At 32.2% G+C, this 23,992-nt stretch overlaps 2 protein-coding genes across 16 annotated transcripts in view; both read left to right on the forward strand.

Annotated features, from left to right (window-relative positions):
• The window catches only part of LOC127734719 (uncharacterized), a 147,526-nt gene that overhangs the window by 58,049 nt on the left and 65,485 nt on the right, over window positions 1-23,992 (forward strand). The window contains exon 6 of one of the 14 annotated variants that reach the window (XM_052244742.1): window positions 5,221-5,593. The exons of the other annotated variants lie outside the window; for them this stretch is intronic. Within the exon in view, the coding sequence (XP_052100702.1) occupies window positions 5,221-5,377 (157 nt within the window). The 3' untranslated portion in view covers window positions 5,378-5,593. Of the gene's footprint in view, window positions 1-5,220; window positions 5,594-23,992 lie in introns of those variants that run through there. 14 annotated transcript variants of the gene reach the window in all.
• Window positions 17,760-23,992, forward strand: part of LOC127734718 (uncharacterized) — a 57,107-nt gene continuing 50,874 nt past the window's right edge. For both annotated transcript variants that reach the window (XM_052244733.1, XM_052244737.1), the window contains exons 1-2: window positions 17,760-17,853; window positions 18,277-18,358. In XM_052244733.1, the coding sequence (XP_052100693.1) occupies window positions 18,327-18,358 (32 nt within the window). In that variant the 5' untranslated portion in view covers window positions 17,760-17,853; window positions 18,277-18,326. The remainder of the gene's footprint in view (window positions 17,854-18,276; window positions 18,359-23,992) is intronic.

Below are 23,992 nucleotides of genomic sequence, written 5' to 3' on the forward strand. Positions count from 1 at the left end.
TTAATTACACCGTAGTACTATTAAAATTGAAGTTCAACCCTTTGAAGCTGTACTCACAAGGAAAATGAGCAATCATTAATAACTTAATTTGAAAATTTAAAAGTCAATACTAATAATCAGGGAAAAATATCTAAACGCTCATCTGTCAATATTTGGACCTTATTTCCCTGAAAAGCAAAAGCACATCAAAGATCACATGGTAAACGTTGAAAAAAATCTTATAGATCTTTCAAGTATTAGAAATTAACGGAAATCCTAATTTACTGTTTAATATGCCAATTCATACATTGTGCACATCTAAATTCTGTTTGATGAAGGAATTAAAACTAGAGGTACTGTGAGCAAAGCCCACAAAAAACAAAACAAAAAAAAACCGCTCCCGTCCCTTGTTTACGCTCATGCATGTTAACATTATATAGACTTCATTGACAGGAGTGTGCACCTGACACAAAAACAACTACAATGAGGTTATAAAGAAAAAGACTGAAATCAGCACTACATAAGTTGTATGACAAGCATCATGAATTGGTTGACTAATACAATATGCATGTGCCTCAACTCGCTAGCGACGTATTTTCATGGACTTAGATCTTTAGATTTCAGAAAAGTCGTCTGATCTGTAAATTTACCGATTGTGTCCTATACCCGATTGTAACACTTTGACTATACATGCAATGCAGGAGACGCTGACATATCCACGAATTTGTTCTCTCGCCTTTGGAGTGCAGATGTATCAACCTTGATTTTTATGTTCGTAATATATTATTAAATTTAAACATACTACGTAAATAATGGTTGTTTCTAATGTCGCCTAAATATACAACGCGTTGAATTTTGAAAAAAACCCAATAAGAATATTCCCTTCAGGTTTCGTGAAATCTCCTCATGAAATTCAATCGAAATCGGCAGTCTTTATGAGAGGCTAGTATATATTTTAAATTGTCAGACAATCGGACAAAAATAAGTATATAGGGATCAGGATGGAACGGTCTTCATTTCTGTATTCTTTCATTTTTAATCCATTTATCTCTTTGTTTAAATTTTTTCTCGATATATAAAATGTGGACAATATTGAACATTTTGTATCAAAATTGAAGCTAGTTTGTGACCTTGACCGCGCTGACATTCCAAACTTATTAATAACACATCTTCGCGTACCTTAACAACTTTCAATGCATTCATAAGTTCTGAATCGGATACGACATGCACACTTGTATGCAGGCAGACAGACATACAGACAGAGAGCATACATACGGAAGGTTTTGAACCTTTTAAGAGCCATTTTTATTTTTAACTTTTGAAACTAAACGGAAAGAACGTCGTAAAGTTCTCACTGCTTATTTTACATCTTGTTGTAAAAGAGAGATAATTGGAAAGGAACCGGTTGACTTTTTCCCTAACCGTATACGGAACTGGTTGATTGTCGTAGCATACCTATTAAGTATTAACTTCTTCCAAATTATGTTCCTTTCAGTTTTAAGACTAGGAGACAAACCAAACTCCAGAAATGCGTTTTGTATTTGTACCACCTAACAAAAGAAGTTTTGTTTCTGCCGAGATGCCTACTGGCACAAAGATCGTTTGAAAAACGACAGAACGAAAAGCTGTTACCAAACACCACGAGTTGTTCGAATTTCGCCCTATGGTGGCTTCGTTATTTTATTTTTCTGCGTCTGACAAACTTTTAACTTCAAACACCTATTTGATACAGCTAATTCCGTTATTACTTTTTCTAGAGAGTCAATTCTTATGAAGTATTTTATAAGCTGGATGTTTTATCTAAGTAAATAGTTATGATATTTTTACTCTGCAAACTATACTAGCATTCAATCAATTTCAACCAGAAACTGTCCTGTTTAAAAGAATAGTCATTTGACTCGTGCAACTTTGTATTGTATAACTAGATATGCTGTAGTCGTTAAAATTCCTCTTTTAAGTAATTAAAAGTTGCGAAAAGATAGACATTTTAAGTATGATGTTAGTATTTTTTGTTTAGATATTTAAAAAAAATAATATACCGTCAAGTAATTGTAAATCGTTACTTCGATTTTTACTAAATACGCCCATAGTATTTCGGATTTATTTGTGTTTTTATTATCATAACGAAATGCAGTCATTTGCTTTAAATATGCCATACAAACCGCCAATTTTAGGATCAATTTATCAATACATGCAGATACATGTATTTAAACAGTTTTAAATTAATGCTAATTAATACCAGCTGTATGTCATTTTGCCACTGAAAAGCTGTTACATGGATATGAATATTATAATAGCTCTAATCGTTTGCTGAATAAGTAGGTAAATTAAGATTTATCATGAATATTGTCCTTATAATAACTTACATAGACTTTATTCAAGTATGAACTGCCTTCTAGGTATTTACATTTTTCTGGCATGCATGTTGATTGATTTTGATGACACTTATTTGGTTGGCATTGCAACTAAAGTCGTTGGAGGTGTACTGAATTTTAGTAGTGAAAATATGGTTTATTTATCAATTGAAATTTGGCTTTGACTACTGTTCAAAAACTGCGAATACCTTTTAATGTTTGTGTCTTTTGTAAATGTGTTGGTTGTATTTGTGCTTAGTATCGATTTGATGAGTCAAGCCCTTCATTTCTCATTCTGTTTTGACACCATTGTCACAGATAAAGGGGAGGATAAACGCTCAATAGTATGTTTAAAATCGCAACTTTCTGTATTGTCTGTTTCAGGACCTTGATTTTCTCTTTTTGATTAATCCCATTTTGTCCTCCTGGTGTCTTTTATAACTTATTATATGGTATGGGTTTTCTCACTGTAAAAGGCCTTACGATGACATTTGATTGATCACATCTTTGTCTTGTAGTCTTTAATGAATAGTTATCTCATTTGCTAATATAAAACAATTTCTCCTGATTTGATATTAAGGCCCATTAGTGACCAAAGAAAATTAAGTTTTGAATGTCACATATGAAGCGACAATTGAGGACACGTCCGATGCACCTGGGTTTACGTTTGGTTGTTTGTGCTGTTCATACTGTTCAATCTATAGTTTTCTATGTAATGTTTTGTTATTGTTGTTCTTTTAATTTTTGGTCATTGTGGTGTCTGCTCACAATAAAGAATAATGCATAACATCAAGAAATGTAAATGCACTTAAAAAAGACATTATTCATATTGTGATCACAATAGCGCCTATCTAAATAATGATTAAAACAGTTTATTTTATGCAGTTTCCAATCTCCCCATTTCCTTTGTTAAAACATCATGCATAGTTAAAAAATCTAATAAACAATTGAAATAAGCTCTATTTTAATTTGTTTCATAAAATTGAGAATGGAAATGGGGAATGTGTCAAAGAGACAACAACCCGACCATAGAACAGACAACAGCAGAAGGTCACCAACAGGTCTTCAATGCAGCGAGAAATTCCCGCACCCGGAGGCGTCCTTCAGCTGGCCCCTAAACAAATATATATACTAGTTCAGTGATAATGAACGCCATACTAAACTCCAAATTGTACACAAGAAACTAAAATTAAAAATAATACAAGACTAACAAAGGCTAGAGGCTCCTGACTTGGGACAGGCGCAAAAATGCGGCGGGGTTAAATAGTCTCACAAGATATAAGATCAATTCTGTAGTGTACAATACCTTTTCAATTCAGAATATATACAACAACCAACAATATATAAAGAATTTGAAATATAGAAAATCATATAATTTTTAGAATAGAATAATAATTAGGGGGATGGATGTGTCATGGTAGCTTATCAACAGTGAAAATTGTTTTCATTCACTGAACACCTTTGATATGAGTTATGGAAGGGCACATGGCAACCATCAAATTTGTACTAAATTTTGGGTCAGTTATTGGGTGATTGACGACCTCCTTTTTTGTTCACATAAGGATTCATTATTGACATATGATTCCACGAACACCAATTTAATAAAAAATGGCAATTAACGGATTTCAAAGATTATGTTATTTATAGTCAAACATATTTGGCGGTTATTTCCAAACCTTTTGTTTTACTTAACTGCATTATGTATGAAGGTGCATATATTGTAGTTTATATCATTTACTCATTCATTTTTGAAAAAAACCTTAAATGTATAAAATGCATTGTTTATAACATATGGAATTAACTCCCGAATACACCAGCCAAACAAAAACCATTTTTTTTAAATTATAGACTTTGCAAACTTAGAATTAATAAAAGCATAACAAGGAACGAAACAATTATTGTCTATTGAGTTGAAATGCGTGACAGCTCGAGTTCAAAATTCTTCATTCAGGGTGTCGACCCAGTGGTAGTATATTTTAGTCAAACGTGTAATTTTCTAGCCTTCCGTACATCTACCTTATCAGGAACTTCGATGACCATTAGTTATATAACCAAGTAATACCAAGAAAGTTAATCAAATCAATATGTTTTTAAGCTGCAATAGATGTCAGTTTCATGTTGACTCAAATTCTCATATTTGATTTATAACATAGTAAATGACAAAAAGTCTACAATTAACCATTTACGATGCATGGACTCGATAATATGTATCAGCATTTCGTGTGTATTTTAGTAAAGATGCCATCTAATTAACCATTGAGGTGATCTCCGAAGACTGCTGACGGTCATATAATCCTATATAAACATAAATATAGATATATATAGATAGCGAACACGTGCAAGTGGATTTTTTTTAGGTCTGTTTGATTTCATATTGTAGGTTAAAAAGTATGTTGATCATCGTTTTTACCTGTATAAGAATGAGTTTTTGTGGATCGAATCAGTCAACCAAATAGTTTACCCTTGTTTCACTTTCAATGTGAACATTCTTTTCCTTTTAATAGCTGAACACGCTTAGTTTATGCGTAACCCATCTCGTAGCTAATGCCCTTTTAAACAAAATCAAAACCTTCGAAACCAATTTTGGTTGGGAAGTTGCATAATTACTATTTATGAAAGAATATATAAATCTATATAAATATTTTATGACCCGAACACTTTCAAAATATAGCCATTGATTAATAGCCAATAATAATTGAAACGAATGTCAGCTTAGCTACACGAAATCAAATATGCCTCAAGACATTTTAGTCCAAAATTTATTGTCATATCAAGAGCTTCTGTTTAAAGGAGTCAACTGTGTATAGCGCCATACTGAAAATATGTACAAAAAATAGTACAGGGGAGAGACACATACTCCGAATACCTTGTAGTTTTATTTTAACAGGTGCAAGAAAGAAAAAGGTAGCAACAGAAAAAGTAATAGAGAATCAGGTCAGAGCCATTCGAAAGAATCGGTTGAGAAACCAGAAGAATCCGATGGTTTACTTCAACCAGAGATTTTGACAGAAACTGGTGGTTCAACTAATGGAAATAACATGTAGCTTTGACACTAAAATTTATAAAGATTGCTTTTTTTCATAGCGAGTGTTGATTATTCTAGTTTTAAAGTGGCATTTGTTATGGAAATGACGAGAAAAATAAAGTTATTTACATTCTTATGTGTGCAGAAGTAGGAGACCAAAGACAGTCAGTCCCTTCCAAATACACTGTTGTAATTCCTTTCATTTTTAAAGTTTCATGTCGAAAAGGATTAAATATAAAGCCACAAAAAATACTACTTGCATTGAATATGACGGAAACAACACTGTAATTATGAAAATTTAGAATAGTTTGATTACATGTTAGTTTTTTTTGGCGTACCTCTAATATAAATACAGGAATCGATAATAAGTATTAAATTAGACACTGGCAAAACACAGATGTAACGCTGATATTTTTAACTCGGATATGTTTATAGCATGATTAAGTAATGATGATATAACTTGAGTTTCCATCGAGATTGCTGGTTCGCTATGTATCACGTTCAGTGTGTTGTTACATTTTCTAACATGTTTGATTAACCTTAAGCAGAATGAGATATGGCACATATTTCCTACTGTCTGTGATTCAATTTTATTGTCAAAATAAGTAAATTGCGTAAACTTTGCGGAATCTAAGTATTAAAGAATCTAAACGTTCTTATACATATATACTCAAAATTGTAATATTGCTCAGCAGAAAACATTACTGCCGAAGACATATACAAATACAATACAAAAAAAAAACGAAAATAACACGACTTTATGCGTCATCTTAATTAACATTCACCAAAAACGCTCAAAGCCATAATATTTGAATGTCAATGATGAACAAGAACCAACTCACGCGAGTAGCTATATTAACAAAAGGAACCCACAAACAACAGCCAAATCCATCTATTGTCAACCTTGCCTCAGGGAGTTGGAACCTTATTTTCTTAATAATTTATAAATTTATAAACGGACAATTAAAGAAAGGTATGTTATGAATCAAACCACTGACAACTGAGGGGATAATACCTTTGAGGACAAATAATCAACGAGCAGCAGTATCGACCCAGTGCTATGAAAATGAAATTAACACGATATAAATTTAAAGTGTCAGAATACATTCCCTAATAACACCCAAAGCCAAATATTGCAAAGCCAATGATTATTAGAACCGAGACATGTGGATTATAAGAACAGAGACATGTGAAGAGCTTTATGACAAAAAGGGACCGCAAAACAACAGTCTTATCCAACTAAAAATGTATATTTGTAATCTGAAAAGAAAAAAAAAGTATATCCTATAGAATCCTGACAATCTATACAGATGCTAATTACATTCGCACGTTTGGTCTTGGTTTTAAATCCAGAATCATGTGTCCCTTTTATCATACAAATTGTTGCGATACTAATTTTGTCCATGTATGCATTAGGTAGAATATGTGTATTGAGTAATTCCATATGGGGATTCGAGCTTCGCTCTAACCCCATATGGAATTTACTTACCCAATATATATCGTATTAGGTCACTAGCACACTATGTAACTAATAGTATCAGTAATAATCTTTTGATAACGAACAGACGCTCTCCATAAGCACGCAATGCACACGAATTTCTTCTAATCTAATAAATGGTCAATGAATTTAAAAGTGTGCGAAATTCATACAGAAATGCATGTTGGTATATTGTTTCGTTGTTAAAATTAAGTATAAGTAATTGCTATTTGTGTAAAGTAAGCTTGTCAAATTTGTATATCCTAATATATATGCATGTCGAAAGTTGTGAAAAATCTGATGGAACGAGGATTTCGTAAAGCGGGGGTACCGAAATCGAGAATAGTGATAATCGAACACTTCGTTTAAAGAGAAAGGAGAGTAATCACAAATAAAATCCTATTCTTGATTCCTATATTTAAAAAAAAACAACTTCATAGTTTGTTCGCATTTCGTTTATCGTGGGTTATATAAGAAATGTTCATCACATGCCAATATCATTGAATTTTTTAGTTGAAATGGTGTTGATATCCTTGGATGACTCTTAAAACGCGTTAAAATGTTTAAATGAAATGGAGTTGAACAACGACCAACAATTTATACTACATATGAACTGTCAGATTGTAATTATAGCATATGTATAAATACAATTCTGCAGTAGAGGTTGATCAGATTCTCAATATCTCTATTCAGAATGCAGTAATCAGCAAAAAATTAGTTAGTTTATGTCTTACTATTACATGACAGTACATTGGTGCAATGCTGCAAAGTCAGGTATATAAGAGTCTAAATGCCAGTTTATACGAATAAAGGATGTCATTGGGGTATACGTAAATGACACGGCAACCTAAATAACAAACACAATTATCAAAAAAGGCATTATAAATGGAGTACCTTAGATATAACCTATTGTGTTTGAATCAATTTCAACAAGGTTTTATATGTCCACTGCATCCAATTGTCACATATTTATGTAGTGAAAAAATACGAAACGACACAACATTGATGCATTTTCATCAGATCAGTTTTCATGGTTGTCATGTATATGGACGCGTTAACCGTCTGCTTAAACCATGGTAATTTATGTTTATGTATATAATATATGTTCAAGCATTTAATAGCATATGGTCTGCAAGTAATGATCAAATGACTTAACAAGACCATTTTAAAATATACCAACATATAATACGTTTGGGGAAAGGAACATGGAGGAATTAATAAGATTGATGATTGCATCCTGTTTGTTAATATTTGACATTTAAAAAAAATATCTTGCATCGATCCTTTTGCCTTTATTTTAGAATGTTGTGTAAATATTATAGTTTACTAGGACGGTATTGCAACACACACAAACGCATTTGTTGTGGTCATTATATGAATCCTAAACAATACATTACAGTTGAAATCCGTAATATTGGTGAACTTTACTTGGTTTTCAGTTGTTTTACTGTTATACGATGAAAAAAATAGTTAACAAAAAATTAGGACCACCACCTAAACTGTTCTTCATTAGAGACTACTAAAAAAATTGAAAACAACACGTAAAGTATACTCCAAATCTTTTTTGGTACTCAACTAGTCAAATCCGTGGTGTACGAGAAGCAACTCTTGATATTCATCTCTTTATAAACGTAGGATAAACATCGGTTTTAAAGAATAAAACTGTCGCACGAGAACGTAAAAAAGGAAAAAAATAAAAAAAAAATAAAGAAAATTCCTATGTTTTTTAATCATGTTCCCTAAATTTTTAAGCTATGTTGAGTAAATAACAGTGTATATAAAAATTTGGATTTTTTTTAAATGTCTTGGTAATTGCAACCAGAAAGATGGATTTTAGAGGCAAAGCTTAAGTCGGTGATATGTATTAATATATTTTAATTGACTTTAAACATTATTTTTTTATTTTTCCTTTTTATAAGTAGTTCTTGTCACAACTGTTTGTCCGTCACTGGTAGCAAAACATTTTAAAATACTATTGTTCCTCTCGTATCATAACTATATCACTGATATGTTAGATAAATATCACGGTAAATCAATATTATCTAAAAGATATCGTTTCAAAGAACGTGCACAGTTACTGTAGGCAAGCCAGTGACCTTAACCTACTGAAATAGAATGTCGTCTTATACTTCAATATTGAAAATTAACTTCGGTGTAGAGAAAGATAGAGCGTCATGAACTGTAAAGGAAGACATGATCTTGTGCAATGGCGAAACAGATTTGCAGCATGTAAATTTATTCATCTACCAAACTATCATACCTCATCTCCTTATTTTTATATTGATTGCAGGGTTTGTTGCTCGTGCTGTGTGGATGCTGTAGAATAGTTCTCCGTGCTTGTAGTGTATGCCCTTATATTTTACAGTTGTGAGTTGTTTGCTTGTGAGAGCTGTCTACTATTAGTTTTTTTATTTGAACTTTGGTGGATAGTTGTCTCATTGGCAATCATACCTCATCTCCTTATTTGTTTACTCTGATACAAATATCTAATAAAATTGAGAATGGAAATGGGGAATATGTCAAAGAGACAACAACCTGACTAAAGAGCAGATAACAGCCGAAGGCCACCAATGGGTCTTCAACGCAGCGAGAAAATCCCGCACCCGGAGGTGGTCCTCAGCTTGCCCCTAAATAAAATTGTGTACTGGTTCAGTGAAAACGGACGTCACACTAAACTCCAAAACATATAAAGGAACTAAAATTAAAAAAAACATACAAGAATAACAAAGGCCAGAGGCTCCTGACTTTGGACAGGCGCAAAAATGCGGCAGGGTAAAACATGTTTTGTGAGATCTCAACCCTCCCCCTATACCTCTAGCCAATGTAGAATAAAGAAACACATAGCAATACGCACAGTAAAACTCAGTTTAAAAGAAGTCCGAGTCCGATGTCAGAAAAGGTAACAAAAGAAACTAAGCAAAATGACAATGATACATAAATTAACAAAGGACTACTAGCAGTTACGGACATGCCAGCTCCAGACCTCAGTTAAAGTGATTGAAAGATTATGTCTTCATCATATGAAAATCAGGTACAATCCCTCCCTCCCGTTAGGGATTTAGTATCATACCATCATAAAATATATGAGAAGAACATAACCCGTATCATGCCAACAACTGCTTTTAGAATAAATGTTTATTTCCGATGCAAAGACCCTATGAGTGAATCAATATTAATACCAAAATATGCAATCATTAAGGACCTGACAACAGTATCGTAACTATATCCCTTCCGAATAAGTCTGTTTAAAGGTTTGGGTAGCTTTTCAGGTGAATGACGACATTTTTGTGCTTTGTAAAGAATATTACCATAAAAGATTGGATGTGAAATACCTGAACGTATAAGATGTCTGCATGTTGATTTATATTTACGAATGATGTCCTTGTACCGATGATAAAATTTAGTAAATGTTTTGACTAGTTTGTGATATCGAAAACCCTGGTGTAACAATTTTTCAGTAATACAGAGATTTCTTTCGTTAAAATCAATTACGTTGTTCCATACACGAGCAAATCCAACAAGTTCAGATATATAAACACCATAAGATGGTGACAAGGGAACGTCAACATCTAAAAATGGATAATTAACAATAGGAAATGAAAAATCATCTCTTTTATCATAAATTTTGGTATTAAGCTTCCCGTTAAAGATATAGATATCAAGATCCAGGAAAGGGCAGTGTTCATTGTTAGTATTAGCTTTATTTAAAGTCAGTTCGGCAGGATAAATCTCTTTAGTGTACATACTGAAGTAAAAATATCGTACGTATGAATGTAACCATAAAAGTATAATTGTAACTTATAAATAATATTACCATGAACAATAAGGATAAAAAAACTACTTAAAAATGTAATAAATAAATCAAAACTTTTACTAAATTTTATAAAAATACAAACAGTCTTGACTGTCCCTCTGGTATATTTCGTCCCTCTTTCGGATATATGATTCCATTTGAAGGAGTTTAATATAATAAGTTCAAACACTTTAAAATTTTTGAACGTTTTGATAAATATTTGAACATAGATGAATTTTGTTTTTTAATTATGAAAATATAATCTGATACGTTACTGCAAAAGTGCGCATATCCTATAAAATAAGGCACGCACACACTACTAGAATCAGAAGAGCCAACGGAACATCACCAACGTGGATAGGAAAATAGACATAAAAAGCTAAATTGTCACGTTTGTCATAATTTTGGTTTATAAAGAGACATTCTAATACAAATGTCTAAACGGAGAGCAATCTCTTTCAAAATTGGATTAACTTTGAAAATGTTTGGGTTGATAAATTTCAAAGGAATATGAAAAATATAGAAAATATACGGATAAGTTGCATACATACTTACATTCGTTGTTAACATATTTTTCAACGAAGTGTTTCGTTGGTTTTCGTGAAATTTTATATTAAACAACGATTCATAATAGCAAATAAACAAATCTGCGTTACAGACTCGAGGCTAAAGGAGATTACTTACTGAGCAATAAGCATTTAGCCCAGAGACCAAAATAAATGACCATTATTTCCGTAAATAGTTCTTAGTGTATTTCTTCTTATTTTCTTACATTTTTGTTTCTAAATTAAATAAATGTTTTATTGTTAATGGGGTTAAATGAACAAATGAAAGTGAAATAAGTTTTGGACATTCAATTTAAATTTTTATTTGATGGAAAGAGTAGTTAGGTGTGGTAAAGAATTATCAGTTTTCGGAACATGTCTTGACTTGTCCATGTCAGTATGATATATATTGGTGTAATTTTGTGATTTATGTCAGATGATTTTTTCTAAAGTTAAGTTATACTTTAGACTTTTACTAGTCATTTTATGCACACATTTTACAGATACTACCGGAGCGTTTTTTGAATATGATAAAGTATGATAAAATGTTATAACGACCAGTATGATGATGAGATATATGCCAGAAGACTGTGTCCTGTAATCGGTATTGGTAATTGATATTATCAATACTATAAGTATTTGCATGCTCGAAATAAGATCTAAGAAGCGAAGAAAATAAATATGTTCTACTAATGTTTAAAAAATATTTTGAAAAATAAGCGTTATTCAACAAACACTAAGTTGTCGATTTTGCTTGATATGGTAGAAACGAGTTACAATATATTTGTGATGTTTTCGAAATTCCATGTTTATATTATATATTAACGCCATTTTATTCAGGCAATTTCAATACCGAGAAAGTCTTATGTTCAAGACAAATTCATTATAAAACCCCCCTTCAAAGATATTAAGCTTATAATTTAGTAAATTTAAAGAGAATGACTGCGTCAATGTTATTTAATATCAGCACTGAAGTGCTGAGTACTGGGCTATTGAAAACCTCTGGGACGAAACGTCTTCTGGCTGTTGCATTAACGCAGTGATTATAAACAACTAGATTAGATACCAGGCTTTTAATTATGTACGTCAATTGCGCGTTGAGTCTATATAAGACTCATCAGTGGTGCTCGAATAAATAGAGTTGGAACGAAACAACAATTACGAAGTCGAAGAATACTGAGAACAAAACGTTCCGAAAAATTGGGCCTTCGAAATCTATGATAGGACCTTAGTGTTTCAAATGATTCTAACGTTGATGAACTGTGAATTTGCAGAGGAGAGAGACCGCATCATAATATTTTATTGACTGGTTATACTGGTACGCTTTAGAAATTCAATATTGGCAATTCATATGTATGTTAGGTTTATTTCAATGTCCTTTCCATAAACTAATTCATTATATTCAGCAAAACATATTATTTTACTTCACACAGCATTAGTCATTACTTAATTGTCAAATGAACTCCTTGTCAAAGTGGCATTATAAACCTTATTATATGTGTGAATATGTATTATCTTTTAAAATTCATCTCATATCTAAAATTAAAGGGAATGCTTGTGGTGTGTGATGTATAGCTTTTAACATAATATATAAAGTTAATGACTTTTCTATAGTTTTATATGACTATAGCTATTATCTTTTCCGATATTGTAGATTGTCCAATAATGTGTATTTATTATCATAGTCATTTAAGCAAATGTTAAGTTGTTAAACAAATATTTATTGCCTTGTCACCAAACTGTTCTTTATATTTATATTGTCCTCATGTACTCATTTAGTTTTTACCTTTTTGATTCGAGCGTCACTGATGCGTCTTTTGTAGACGAAACGCGCGTATGGCGTACAAAATTTCAATCCTGGTATCTATGATGAGTTTATTTAGTGTTGACTGTCAGATGATGATTATTTTCTTACCAAGTCATTATTAAACATAAGCTGCATGAGTCATATTAAAACATTTGTGTGACATAAAGGCTTTAAAATGCCTTTGTAGAGTGAAGTTTTCTTGCAGCTAATCGGAAAACTATACAATTTCTTGACACACATGTCGCTATGCAAATTTTAATATATCAATCATACTGGTATCCTATTTTTGTATCGATGTTAGCTTGTACCTGCTATTGAGATTCGTAAACAAAACAGATGGGGCTTTATAATAACCTCTAATCAAACTGTCATTTACATAAGCATGAAAAAAGTTACTTTGCATACCTCTACCGTTATTTATCAAGTGAAATCTGAACTAATATTATATGGATTTAGCCTTACAGTATTTAGGCACTTCGGCAATCATATTTTGATATCGTACAAAAGTGTAGTTTACAAACTAAAGGTCAACATAATAACGTATAAATTATATATTAAATTGTATCATGGACAGGCGTAACAAGGAGGTTCAAAATTGAAGAATTTATAGCATCAATATATTTTGAGTGTATTTTTGAAAAGGAAAATCTTTGAAAAGAGCATTTTTCCTTGTCACCTTTTCAATTGCCAACTTAACAAAAATGTATGTGATGGGTAATGTCCTAGGTGATAGTTGTTAGCTTCAATTGATTAGAATGGGGATTTGCAAGAGAGGGTACAGAAAGAATTTGAACAAAAATGTAGGCGGAAAGTACCAAAGGTACATTCAAAACTCAAAGAGAGAAAATTATGAGAGGAAACGAAAATTACGAAAAGACAGTGTACAAAACACTACCTAAAAAACTAATGACTGGGAAACACGAACCCTACCAAAACAGGCGGTGTTCTAAGGTCTTAAAATGGTCAATTGTTTTTATCATAATGTGTTGTAGTTCAAACTACCGAATTTAGTCTGTCCAGTTAGAAAATGGCGTTGTCAGTTTATTTTCGACTTATAAGTTTGAATGTCCCTTTGGTATCTTTCGACTCTCTTTTAGAACTAATGTGACATAAATTTTCATTCTTTTCAAAAGAAACAAAAAACCATACAAAAGTATATGTTAATCTGTACAGACAACTAGTTAACTTGACCCGCAACCCTCCATCCCTCCCCCCCCAAAAAAGAAGAGAAAATAAAGAATAATAACAAAACAAAAATAATCCGAAATAAAATAAACATAGAATTAATTCAGTTACGCGGAATAATCATGTGTTCCTGCTGCACTAATTTGTGATCATCTAATTTGTGATCATTTTGATCATAAAGCAAGCATTTGATTATGATTCGCATCCAGAAATGTCATAATTGAGAACAGAAATGATATCAATTGATCGATTACATAAAAATGCTACAAAAGAGTACATTCTGAGTCGTACAATAAAAAGAAGTAACTCCCGAATTAACTTCGTTCATCGATATTGTACATATTGTACATGAGGAATAAAAAAACTATTTCAATTGAAAAAAAACAAAAATTTTCAATGAGATATAAAAATTTATCTTGAAAGCCGAGGTTCGTCGAAAACATTGTAAGTTTCATTACGCTAAAAAACTTAATGTCGAAATTCCGTATTAAATCTTACGTAACATAACACACCATGTTCTTATTCATAAGTAACTTTGTTTAACTAGTGAACGAAAAATGCAACGTCTAGCATTTACGAGTAAAATCAAATTTATTAAGGCGACTATAGTACCGATGTTCAAATCTCTTAAATCGATAAGGTGAGACAAATCAAGGTAACACACACAAAAATTGAGTAAATCGCATGAACTCCTATAGGAGCGAGACTTGGTGAGTAGACAGGGTAACCGTCGGCTGCTATGCATACACCAGCCGCCATGCGAATCCACACTCAGTCAAAATGTCGTAATTAAGAATAGGACACAATCGGTAAAATTAAAATGGATTCGGTTATTTTTAAGGTAATTTTTGGTTATATTGCTCTTCAACTGTTTCGATTGTTATACATCCTCGGCTATCAAATATTCAGCTTTGTGATGAATTTAAATCTAGAAAAGCGTGACGCATGACATTAATAACGTTTTGATATTATTTTTTTACAAATCAGACGACTTTTCTGGTACTTAAAGAATTAAGAAGGCGAAAAAATGTTGTTTGTGATTTAAGATACCGGCCCCTTTAATCGGTCAACCAACTTGTGGTGGTGATCGTAAAACTTTATAAATATTCCTTGTTTTTTTTTTTTAATATAAAATTTTATACTTATTTACCACATCAATACCAGGAAAAAAAGTATAAGGTAGTGCTAGAGAGAATTTTAAAGATGTCTTGATGTATCAACTTTGATTATTACTAATAGTCATTTTTTTAAGTTAAAGTAATAGATATTGTGAAAAATCATGACCCTAATATATGTAGCATTTTTTATACATTAGCATAAAATTTAGTAAATCAGTACTTTTATTGTCATTACAAACGATAACATGATGAAGATAGGGATGACGATTGATTGGGGTTTGAGTTCCAGCAGCAATAGTCAAACGCATATCAGGACAAGAAAATGTTGATGTAAGATAAATATGGACATATATACATAACTGACACGCGGCTCTGGATTTTGAACGTGCTATTTCATAAGGTTACACTACACAAGAAGATATGTCTTCAAACCAGAACACATTTTTCTAACTCCTTTCATTTCTTTGCTCTTCCAAGATAAATACCACGAAGAGGAGAAGCAGCAAATACCAATGATCATCTCATATCTAAAATTAAAGGGAATGCTTGTGGTGTGTGATGTATAGCTTTTAACATAATATATAAAGTTAATGACTTTTCTATAGTTTTATATGACTATAGCTATTATCTTTTCCGATATTGTAGATTGTCCAATAATGTGTATTTATTATCATAGTCATTTAAGCAAATGTTAAGTTGTTAAACAAATATTTATTGCCTTGTCACCAAACTGTTCTTTATATTTATATTGTCCTCATGTACTCATTTAGTTTTTACCTTTTTGATTCGAGCGTCACTGATGCGTCTTTTGTAGACGAAACGCGCGTATGGCGTACAAAATTTCAATCCTGGTATCTATGATGAGTTTATTTAGTGTTGACTGTCAGATGATGATTATTTTCTTACCAAGTCATTATTAAACATAAGCTGCATGAGTCATATTAAAACATTTGTGTGACATAAAGGCTTTAAAATGCCTTTGTAGAGTGAAGTTTTCTTGCAGCTAATCGGAAAACTATACAATTTCTTGACACACATGTCGCTATGCAAATTTTAATATATCAATCATACTGGTATCCTATTTTTGTATCGATGTTAGCTTGTACCTGCTATTGAGATTCGTAAACAAAACAGATGGGGCTTTATAATAACCTCTAATCAAACTGTCATTTACATAAGCATGAAAAAAGTTACTTTGCATACCTCTACCGTTATTTATCAAGTGAAATCTTGTGGTGGTGATCGTAAAACTTTATAAATATTCCTTGTTTTTTTTTTTTAATATAAAATTTTATACTTATTTACCACATCAATACCAGGAAAAAAAGTATAAGGTAGTGCTAGAGAGAATTTTAAAGATGTCTTGATGTATCAACTTTGATTATTACTAATAGTCATTTTTTTAAGTTAAAGTAATAGATATTGTGAAAAATCATGACCCTAATATATGTAGCATTTTTTATACATTAGCATAAAATTTAGTAAATCAGTACTTTTATTGTCATTACAAACGATAACATGATGAAGATAGGGATGACGATTGATTGGGGTTTGAGTTCCAGCAGCAATAGTCAAACGCATATCAGGACAAGAAAATGTTGATGTAAGATAAATATGGACATATATACATAACTGACACGCGGCTCTGGATTTTGAACGTGCTATTTCATAAGGTTACACTACACAAGAAGATATGTCTTCAAACCAGAACACATTTTTCTAACTCCTTTCATTTCTTTGCTCTTCCAAGATAAATACCACGAAGAGGAGAAGCAGCAAATACCAATGATCATCTCATATCTAAAATTAAAGGGAATGCTTGTGGTGTGTGATGTATAGCTTCGTCAAGTTTTATTCAGCCGGTATTCGAACCCTCGACATCCTGCTCGCAAACTTAAGGTAAGCACGCAACAGTACAGTAGAGAATACTGAGTCGGTAATAATTGATAACTAGATAAATTGTGAGCCTTCTTACAAAAATATTTGTTCTTATACAAGGGGCAATATGAAAAAAAATGAGAAACCGGGACCGATTTCAAAAAAACATCATTGTTGAGTAACTTTGAATACCAATTTTACACTCATAAATAAAGATGCATTGTAGAGAACTTACGTCAATTCGACTTAAATTATGACGTTGATTAAAATTAATGATGAATTCGAAATACATATCTTACATGTGTACGGCTATAAATACCAACCATCATGAAGAATAAAAAATAAATAGAAAATTTGTTTAAGGCAAAAATGCAGTAGAAAAGGAATGGAAATGCAACTGTTTGATATAACAAAAAGCTGTGATTCTTTGCCAAACAACTATCAAACATGAAATACAAATATGGATCAATGTGCCTTTGTTTAAGCTAGACTTTAAACGGTCTGATTCTTTTTAAGGACTATACATATCAAAGCTCACTTGTGTGACACGGAAAGAGCTAAAAATAGAATATTGAATCTATTAATTACTTTCAGAAATCAATCAAGAATGCTTCGAGGACACTTGACAGCTCACTTGGATGTATTCTGCATTTGTTTGAAGGCTTTCCATATCAACTAGACACAAGCATCAGGTAAATATCTTCTAATTATTATGTGTTTATGTTAGTTTTTATTTCCGTAATGTTCTTAAATAGAAAGTAAAACAAAAATTTTCTGAACGTTTCAGTGTTAATGTCCGGTTGGTTTGTTGATACCATGTGATTATTATGTAAATTGTCTCTTGTAACAGATGCATATGTGCCTGAGTGTGTCTAAATAAAGTAGTATGCAATGTTACGTGTGAGGGTTATGAATTAAATCATGACTATGCATATAAGAATAAATAAAAATATATCTATTTATATATAAGAGACTAAAGAAAAAAAAACATCAGGCAAATTTAATCGTCAATATGATATTATTTCATCTTATTCGTATATTTTGTCAAAACACTATTGTATGACACTTCAAAACCTAAAAATAGAATGTTGCAACTTATCTATATTTTGTTTCAGCAATAAGAAAAGAAACTAAATGCTTGGAGGACACTGGACCGCTCACTTGGATGTATGTTGAACTTATAGTAAAAATATATAGGTAAATATCTTTAAAGTAAAATGTGTGCATGGTTTGTGTTCATTTCATTTTGGTCCTTAGTTGAAATTAAAGCAAAAACTCCCTTGTCGTGTGTACGTAAAGGTCCGGTGGGCTTTTGGAAATTAAATTTTGTTTACTCCAGATGCACGTTTCTTCTTAATCAGATTCATCGATGGCTTCAAATCAGAGTATTAAAATATTGAAGAAATAACTGTAAATTATCATTTTTGATCATGACGCCTCCCCCAAAGAAAAGTTTTCATAATTTAGTTAAACATCAGTGGCGTCAAATCAAAGTATTCAATTGTAATAAAAAAAATATCATAAAAGCCTCATGAAAATTAATCAAATTGATAAGTTTTCAGATTTTTGTTAATCTCCATTGGTACATATCAGCTGATCTTACATACGAAGCATTTGAAACACATATTACATTATGATTCTCAGGTAATAATTTACGATGTCAGTTATACATTAAACAGTAACAATGACTGAAAAAACGATAAAACCCATAACTTTTCAAACTATAGATTCAATCTTTTGTGTCTTGTTAATGGTTTGCATAATCCTCTTATGCCAATATTTGGAACATACACCCTGATCATGCACTTAAAACTTTTTTTCAGTTAACGGTTGCATCGCATGTATTAAAGCCAGGTTGTAATTAACGTTGCGACGCCACACAACGATATTTGCTCCATAAAGTAGCGTGCAACGAAACAGGATGTTCTGTATTCTCTGTGGCTTAAACCACTACAGTATGTCATGTAGCTACTTTTTAACTTTTTTTGATTCGAACGTCACTGATGAGTCTTTTGTAGACGAAACACGAGTCTGGCGCAAATACAAAATTTCAATCCTGGTATCTATGATGAGTTTATTTATACTAGTAGCTAATGGTTCCTCCACTTTGTAAAAAACCCATAAAACTTGAAATTTAAACAAATATTTTCTTCGAACACTGCAGTTTTATTACCAAATGGGTAAATTTATTGATATCGTACAAGAGAAGTTCGGTCAGTCCTCCTGTTTGGAAACCTGAAATATTAATGTTGTACTATTGGAAACTGTTGATATGTATTTATTTTTTACACGTGGTTTTATAATGAAATAGTTCTGATCTAAAATATAAGCCACATCAAACGCTGTAAAAATGTCTTGAAAACAAAAGGTATTGTCAGATTTTTTGCTAATTTTACTCCTGAATTATTTATTGAATCAACATAGGATGCAGAAAAAGTATAAATTAAAGAATTTATCAACATTCAACGTGCTTCTTGCCTTACAGATAATAAAACAAGAATACTGTAGTTTAGACATTGATAACTATTGTTTAAAGACAGGTTCCACGAATATTCTTTTTAAGTTACTTTATACAAAATGCTCCTAAAGTTTCCTCGTCTTTATGCCCGGATGTCAAATGTTATGGTTAAAGCGGTCCGATGATGATAAATTCAGAAAAACTCTATGCACACACAATATTTATGTCTGCTATTTGTATATAGAGGTAATTTTAATTATTGATACGATACTAGATAGAATGATATTCTAAGTAAGAGTTTTTTTCAATATAGCTCAAATTTACGATTAAAAATATTTTCGAAGTGCAAAAAGTCTCAATACAGGAAGACGAAATATATAAAAGGATATTCAACCTCATAGGTCGAAATGGCAAAAAACGAATAACGACGAAAAGACAAACAACAGTTCACAAAACACAACATACCAAACTAAAAACTGAGCAACACAAACCCCACCAACACTCGGAGTTGATCATAGGTGCTCCGGAAGAGTAAGCAGATCCTACTCAACATGTGGCACCCGTCATGATGCTAATATAAGTAAAACCCAGGTGATGATTCTTATTCGATTGGTCAATATGTCCTTTTACTATCTACAGGCAATGTTGAAACAGAAACTGCTAGTATAGTAAATAGTTGTCTTTGTCAAGAATACATAGTGTTGAGTTTTTGTCTGCCTAACGTATTATAATGTTATTATTTTTCTTTAGATTGCGAATAGCCGACAATTCTTCGGCAGATATATTTCTGGTGTGTTTGTTTATTTTCATTCTACTAAGTTCTATTTTTGTTGAGAATATGTAATTTTCAATTGCTGGACAAGAATCCAACAGTTCATAAAATGGCCATTGTTATATTATAGTTCGTTTCTGTGTGTGTTGTATTTTAGTGTTGAGTTTCTGTTGTGTCCTTGTTTTCCTCTTATATTTGATGTGTTTCCCTCAGTTATAGTTTGTAACCCGGATTTGTTTTTTTCTCAATCGAATTATGAATTTCGAATAGCGGTTTACTACTGTTGCCTTTATTCATATTCTGAATTTATGTAAAAAGGGTGTCTCTTGTAAATTCTACCATCATTAAAGAGATATCAACGTCTAAGTTTTCTTGAGAATTCGTCAAAGTCCTTCATAACGTTTCGTATGGCATTTTTGTTCGAAGGGTTAATTATGAACTTTACACCTTTTGCAAGTAATAAGGTTTCGTGATCCGTTAAATTATGTCCCGATAAATTTTTCACAAATAATTTGGCATTTTTTACCAACTTGGTATATAATTTACTCCTTTTATTGTTGTTGTTTTCTACAAGTTTATGTCGAACTTTTTTGTTTTTAATAGTTCGTTTAATGCGTCTGACCATGTTGATTGTAAAGTAGTGAATTGATTCGGTGCACGTGCTATGTTAACCTCATTTCTCGTATTACACAGCGATCACCTGCAGATAATGTTAGGGTCAGATTTGTGATAAAACTCTGCATGATAGTTAATGTGTGCAACATTGAGAGATATTATATCGTTATCGTTTCGTTTTAGGGGTGATAAATCGGGTTTTAAACAAAATATGTACAGTGATAGTTGATATGGCCAATATTTATATATTTTTCTTCATAAATTGACTAGCCAGTCGTAGTAAATTCAAAAAAGAAATAAATACCAACATCTATCATATACATGTTTAATGTTTTAATCTGGAGGTAATCACAGTTTATCTTCTTCTATTTAGTTTGCCGGTAGATTCGTGCCTGTTGTAGTAAGGGCGGTTTCGACCCCTATTAAACTTGGTGGTGTTACCGGATGTTGAGTTCATTCTGTTAACACTTGTTCTGTATTGTTCCGTCCACTTGTTTTTAAGTTTTAGTAATTCATCATTGAACTCGGTGATAGCCTTGCTACCACTTTCAGAACCCGAGTTTAGTTCATTGTACAGCTCCAGTTTAAGTTTATCAGCATCTACAGTACATTTGGTAGTTAACTCCTTGCAGGATGCGGTTAATTTTTCCATGATATACTGGTCGGATTCCTGTTGTATAGCCTTTAATTTCCCCACGAAGAAGTCTTTCGCTTCATTTGGTCCAAAAAAATGGTCTAAACGTATTCAAAAATATGGGTGTTCTTGTTGTGTGATTCTTTTCTCATTGTGTATTCTAGTGTGAGAATATGATGTTTTTTCTCGAGGATGTTGTTAATGGCTTTGATTGTTGCTCCGACTGTTGGTGTTGTATGTTGCATTGAAGATGTCAAGTCGATGTCAAAACAGTTTGCTTGGTTATCAATTTTAGTGGTATCCATACTGAGCGATTCTGGCAAAGACATGTCCCTCTGGGTTAGATGTTTATGTCAGTTTTGTTCATGTTTAATTTTTCCAAATTTTCTACTGCTACTGCTGTTTCTTTGTCTGCTTGAGGTTTTTCGCACAAATAAATGTTGCCATCGTATTCGGTCGTTGTTAAGTTATATTCCTTTTCAAGTTTCGTAAATATAAATCAACATGCAGACATCTTATACGTTCAGGTATTTCACATCCAATATTTTATGGTAATAATTTTTACAAAGCACAAAAATGTCGGCATTCACCTCAAAAGCTAACCAAAACCTTTAAACAGACTTATTCGGAAGGGATATAGTTACGATACTGTTGTCAGGTCTTTCGGGATTGCATATTTTGGTATTAATATTGATTCACTCATAGGGTCTTTGCATCGGAAATAAACACATTTATTCTAAAACCAGTTGTTGATATGATGCGGGTTATGTTCTTCTCATATATTTTATGATGGTATGATACTAAACCCCTAACGGGAGGGATTGTACATGATTTTCATATGATGAAGACATAATCTTTCAATCAGTTTAATTGAGGTCTGGAGCTGGCATGTCAGTAACTGCTAGTAGTCCTTTGTTAATTTATGTATCATTGTCATTTTGCTTAGTTTCTTTTGTAACCTATTCTGACATCGGACTCAGACTTCTTTTAAACTGAGTTTTACTGTGCGTATTGCTATGTGTTTCTTTATTCTACATTGGCTAGATGTATAGGGGGAGGATTGAGATCTCACAAAACATGTTTAACCCCGCCGCATTTTTGCGCCTGTCACAAGTCAGGAGCCTCTGGCCTTTGTTAGTCTTGTATGTTTTTTTAATTTTAGTTCCTTTATATGTTTTGGAGTTTAGTGTGCCGTCCATTTTCACTGAACCAGTACATATTTTTATTTAGGGGCCAGCTGAGGACCACCTCCGGGTGCGGGATTTTCTCGGTGCGTTGAAGACCCATTGGTGGCCTTCAACTGTTTTCTGCTCTTTGGTCGGGTTGTTGTCTCTTCTGACATATTCCCCATTTCCATTCTCAATTTCATTTTATTAATATGAACGACAGTATAGCCCTAAAAATGGTATATCCCGTTTAACGAATGCATTTACGCGGGAAAAAATTCCATTGACCTTCCATTACCCATTGCAATTAATTTGTTTCTGGATTGTAATTTACTGACCGTCATCTAATTTTATATCCTACAATCATTGAAGTAGAACAGTATCAACATTTGACGTCGGGTTTGTATACATTTTGGAATAGTCATGGACTTCAATCGTCTTTTTTATTGAAAATAAGTGGATCCCTCTTTTAAAAAAATTGTTCCAAATATAATGAATTTTCCCCCTTTTAAGTTAAAAAGGCTATTGCTACATTTTTCTTTTCTACAACAGCAAAATAGCACCTTGTCTGATGGACAGTCCCTCATTTAAGGGATAGCCCTCATTTGGAGGGTTGCTCCAAACCTGTTGTTTTGTTGTAAATTATGCCAATTTACTCTTTTCAATACACCTTATCGCTATTTAGTCCAATCCGGAAAAAACAGTCATTTAGACAACTTCCTGTTTGGGTCAACAGGGAAAAAACAAAGGTCATCAATAACGAGCTGAGGGAGGGAAAAATTTAGAAAGCGATCAATAGGAAACTTTGATAGAATATGATCCACTTTTTCGAAACTCAAATTATAGTCAAAAAATATTTTGTTTGAAGTATTTACGGTGTTTTAAACAGGTCTCATTAACAAGTATCATGCATGGTGCATAGTTTAAACAGGTCTCATTAAAAAGTATCAAACATGGTGCATTGTTTAAACAGGTTCCCATGTAGCTTCAACTGGATGAAAAAGTTGTGTAATTCTAGAACTTATCCGGAATGGAATAAACAGCGATTAGGTGTATTTAATTGTTGCATACTTGTCGGGGCCTTTCACAGCCGGACTAGGTTTTTTTTCTCATTTTATGGTTGTCTATAATAGCTTACATTCACTTCATTTGAACTTTGGTGGATAGTGGTCTCATTGGCAATCAT

The sequence above is a fragment of the Mytilus californianus genome, unplaced genomic scaffold (assembly GCF_021869535.1).
Source record: "Mytilus californianus isolate M0D057914Y unplaced genomic scaffold, xbMytCali1.0.p SCAF_3, whole genome shotgun sequence".
Lineage (NCBI taxonomy): Eukaryota > Metazoa > Mollusca > Bivalvia > Mytilida > Mytilidae > Mytilus > Mytilus californianus.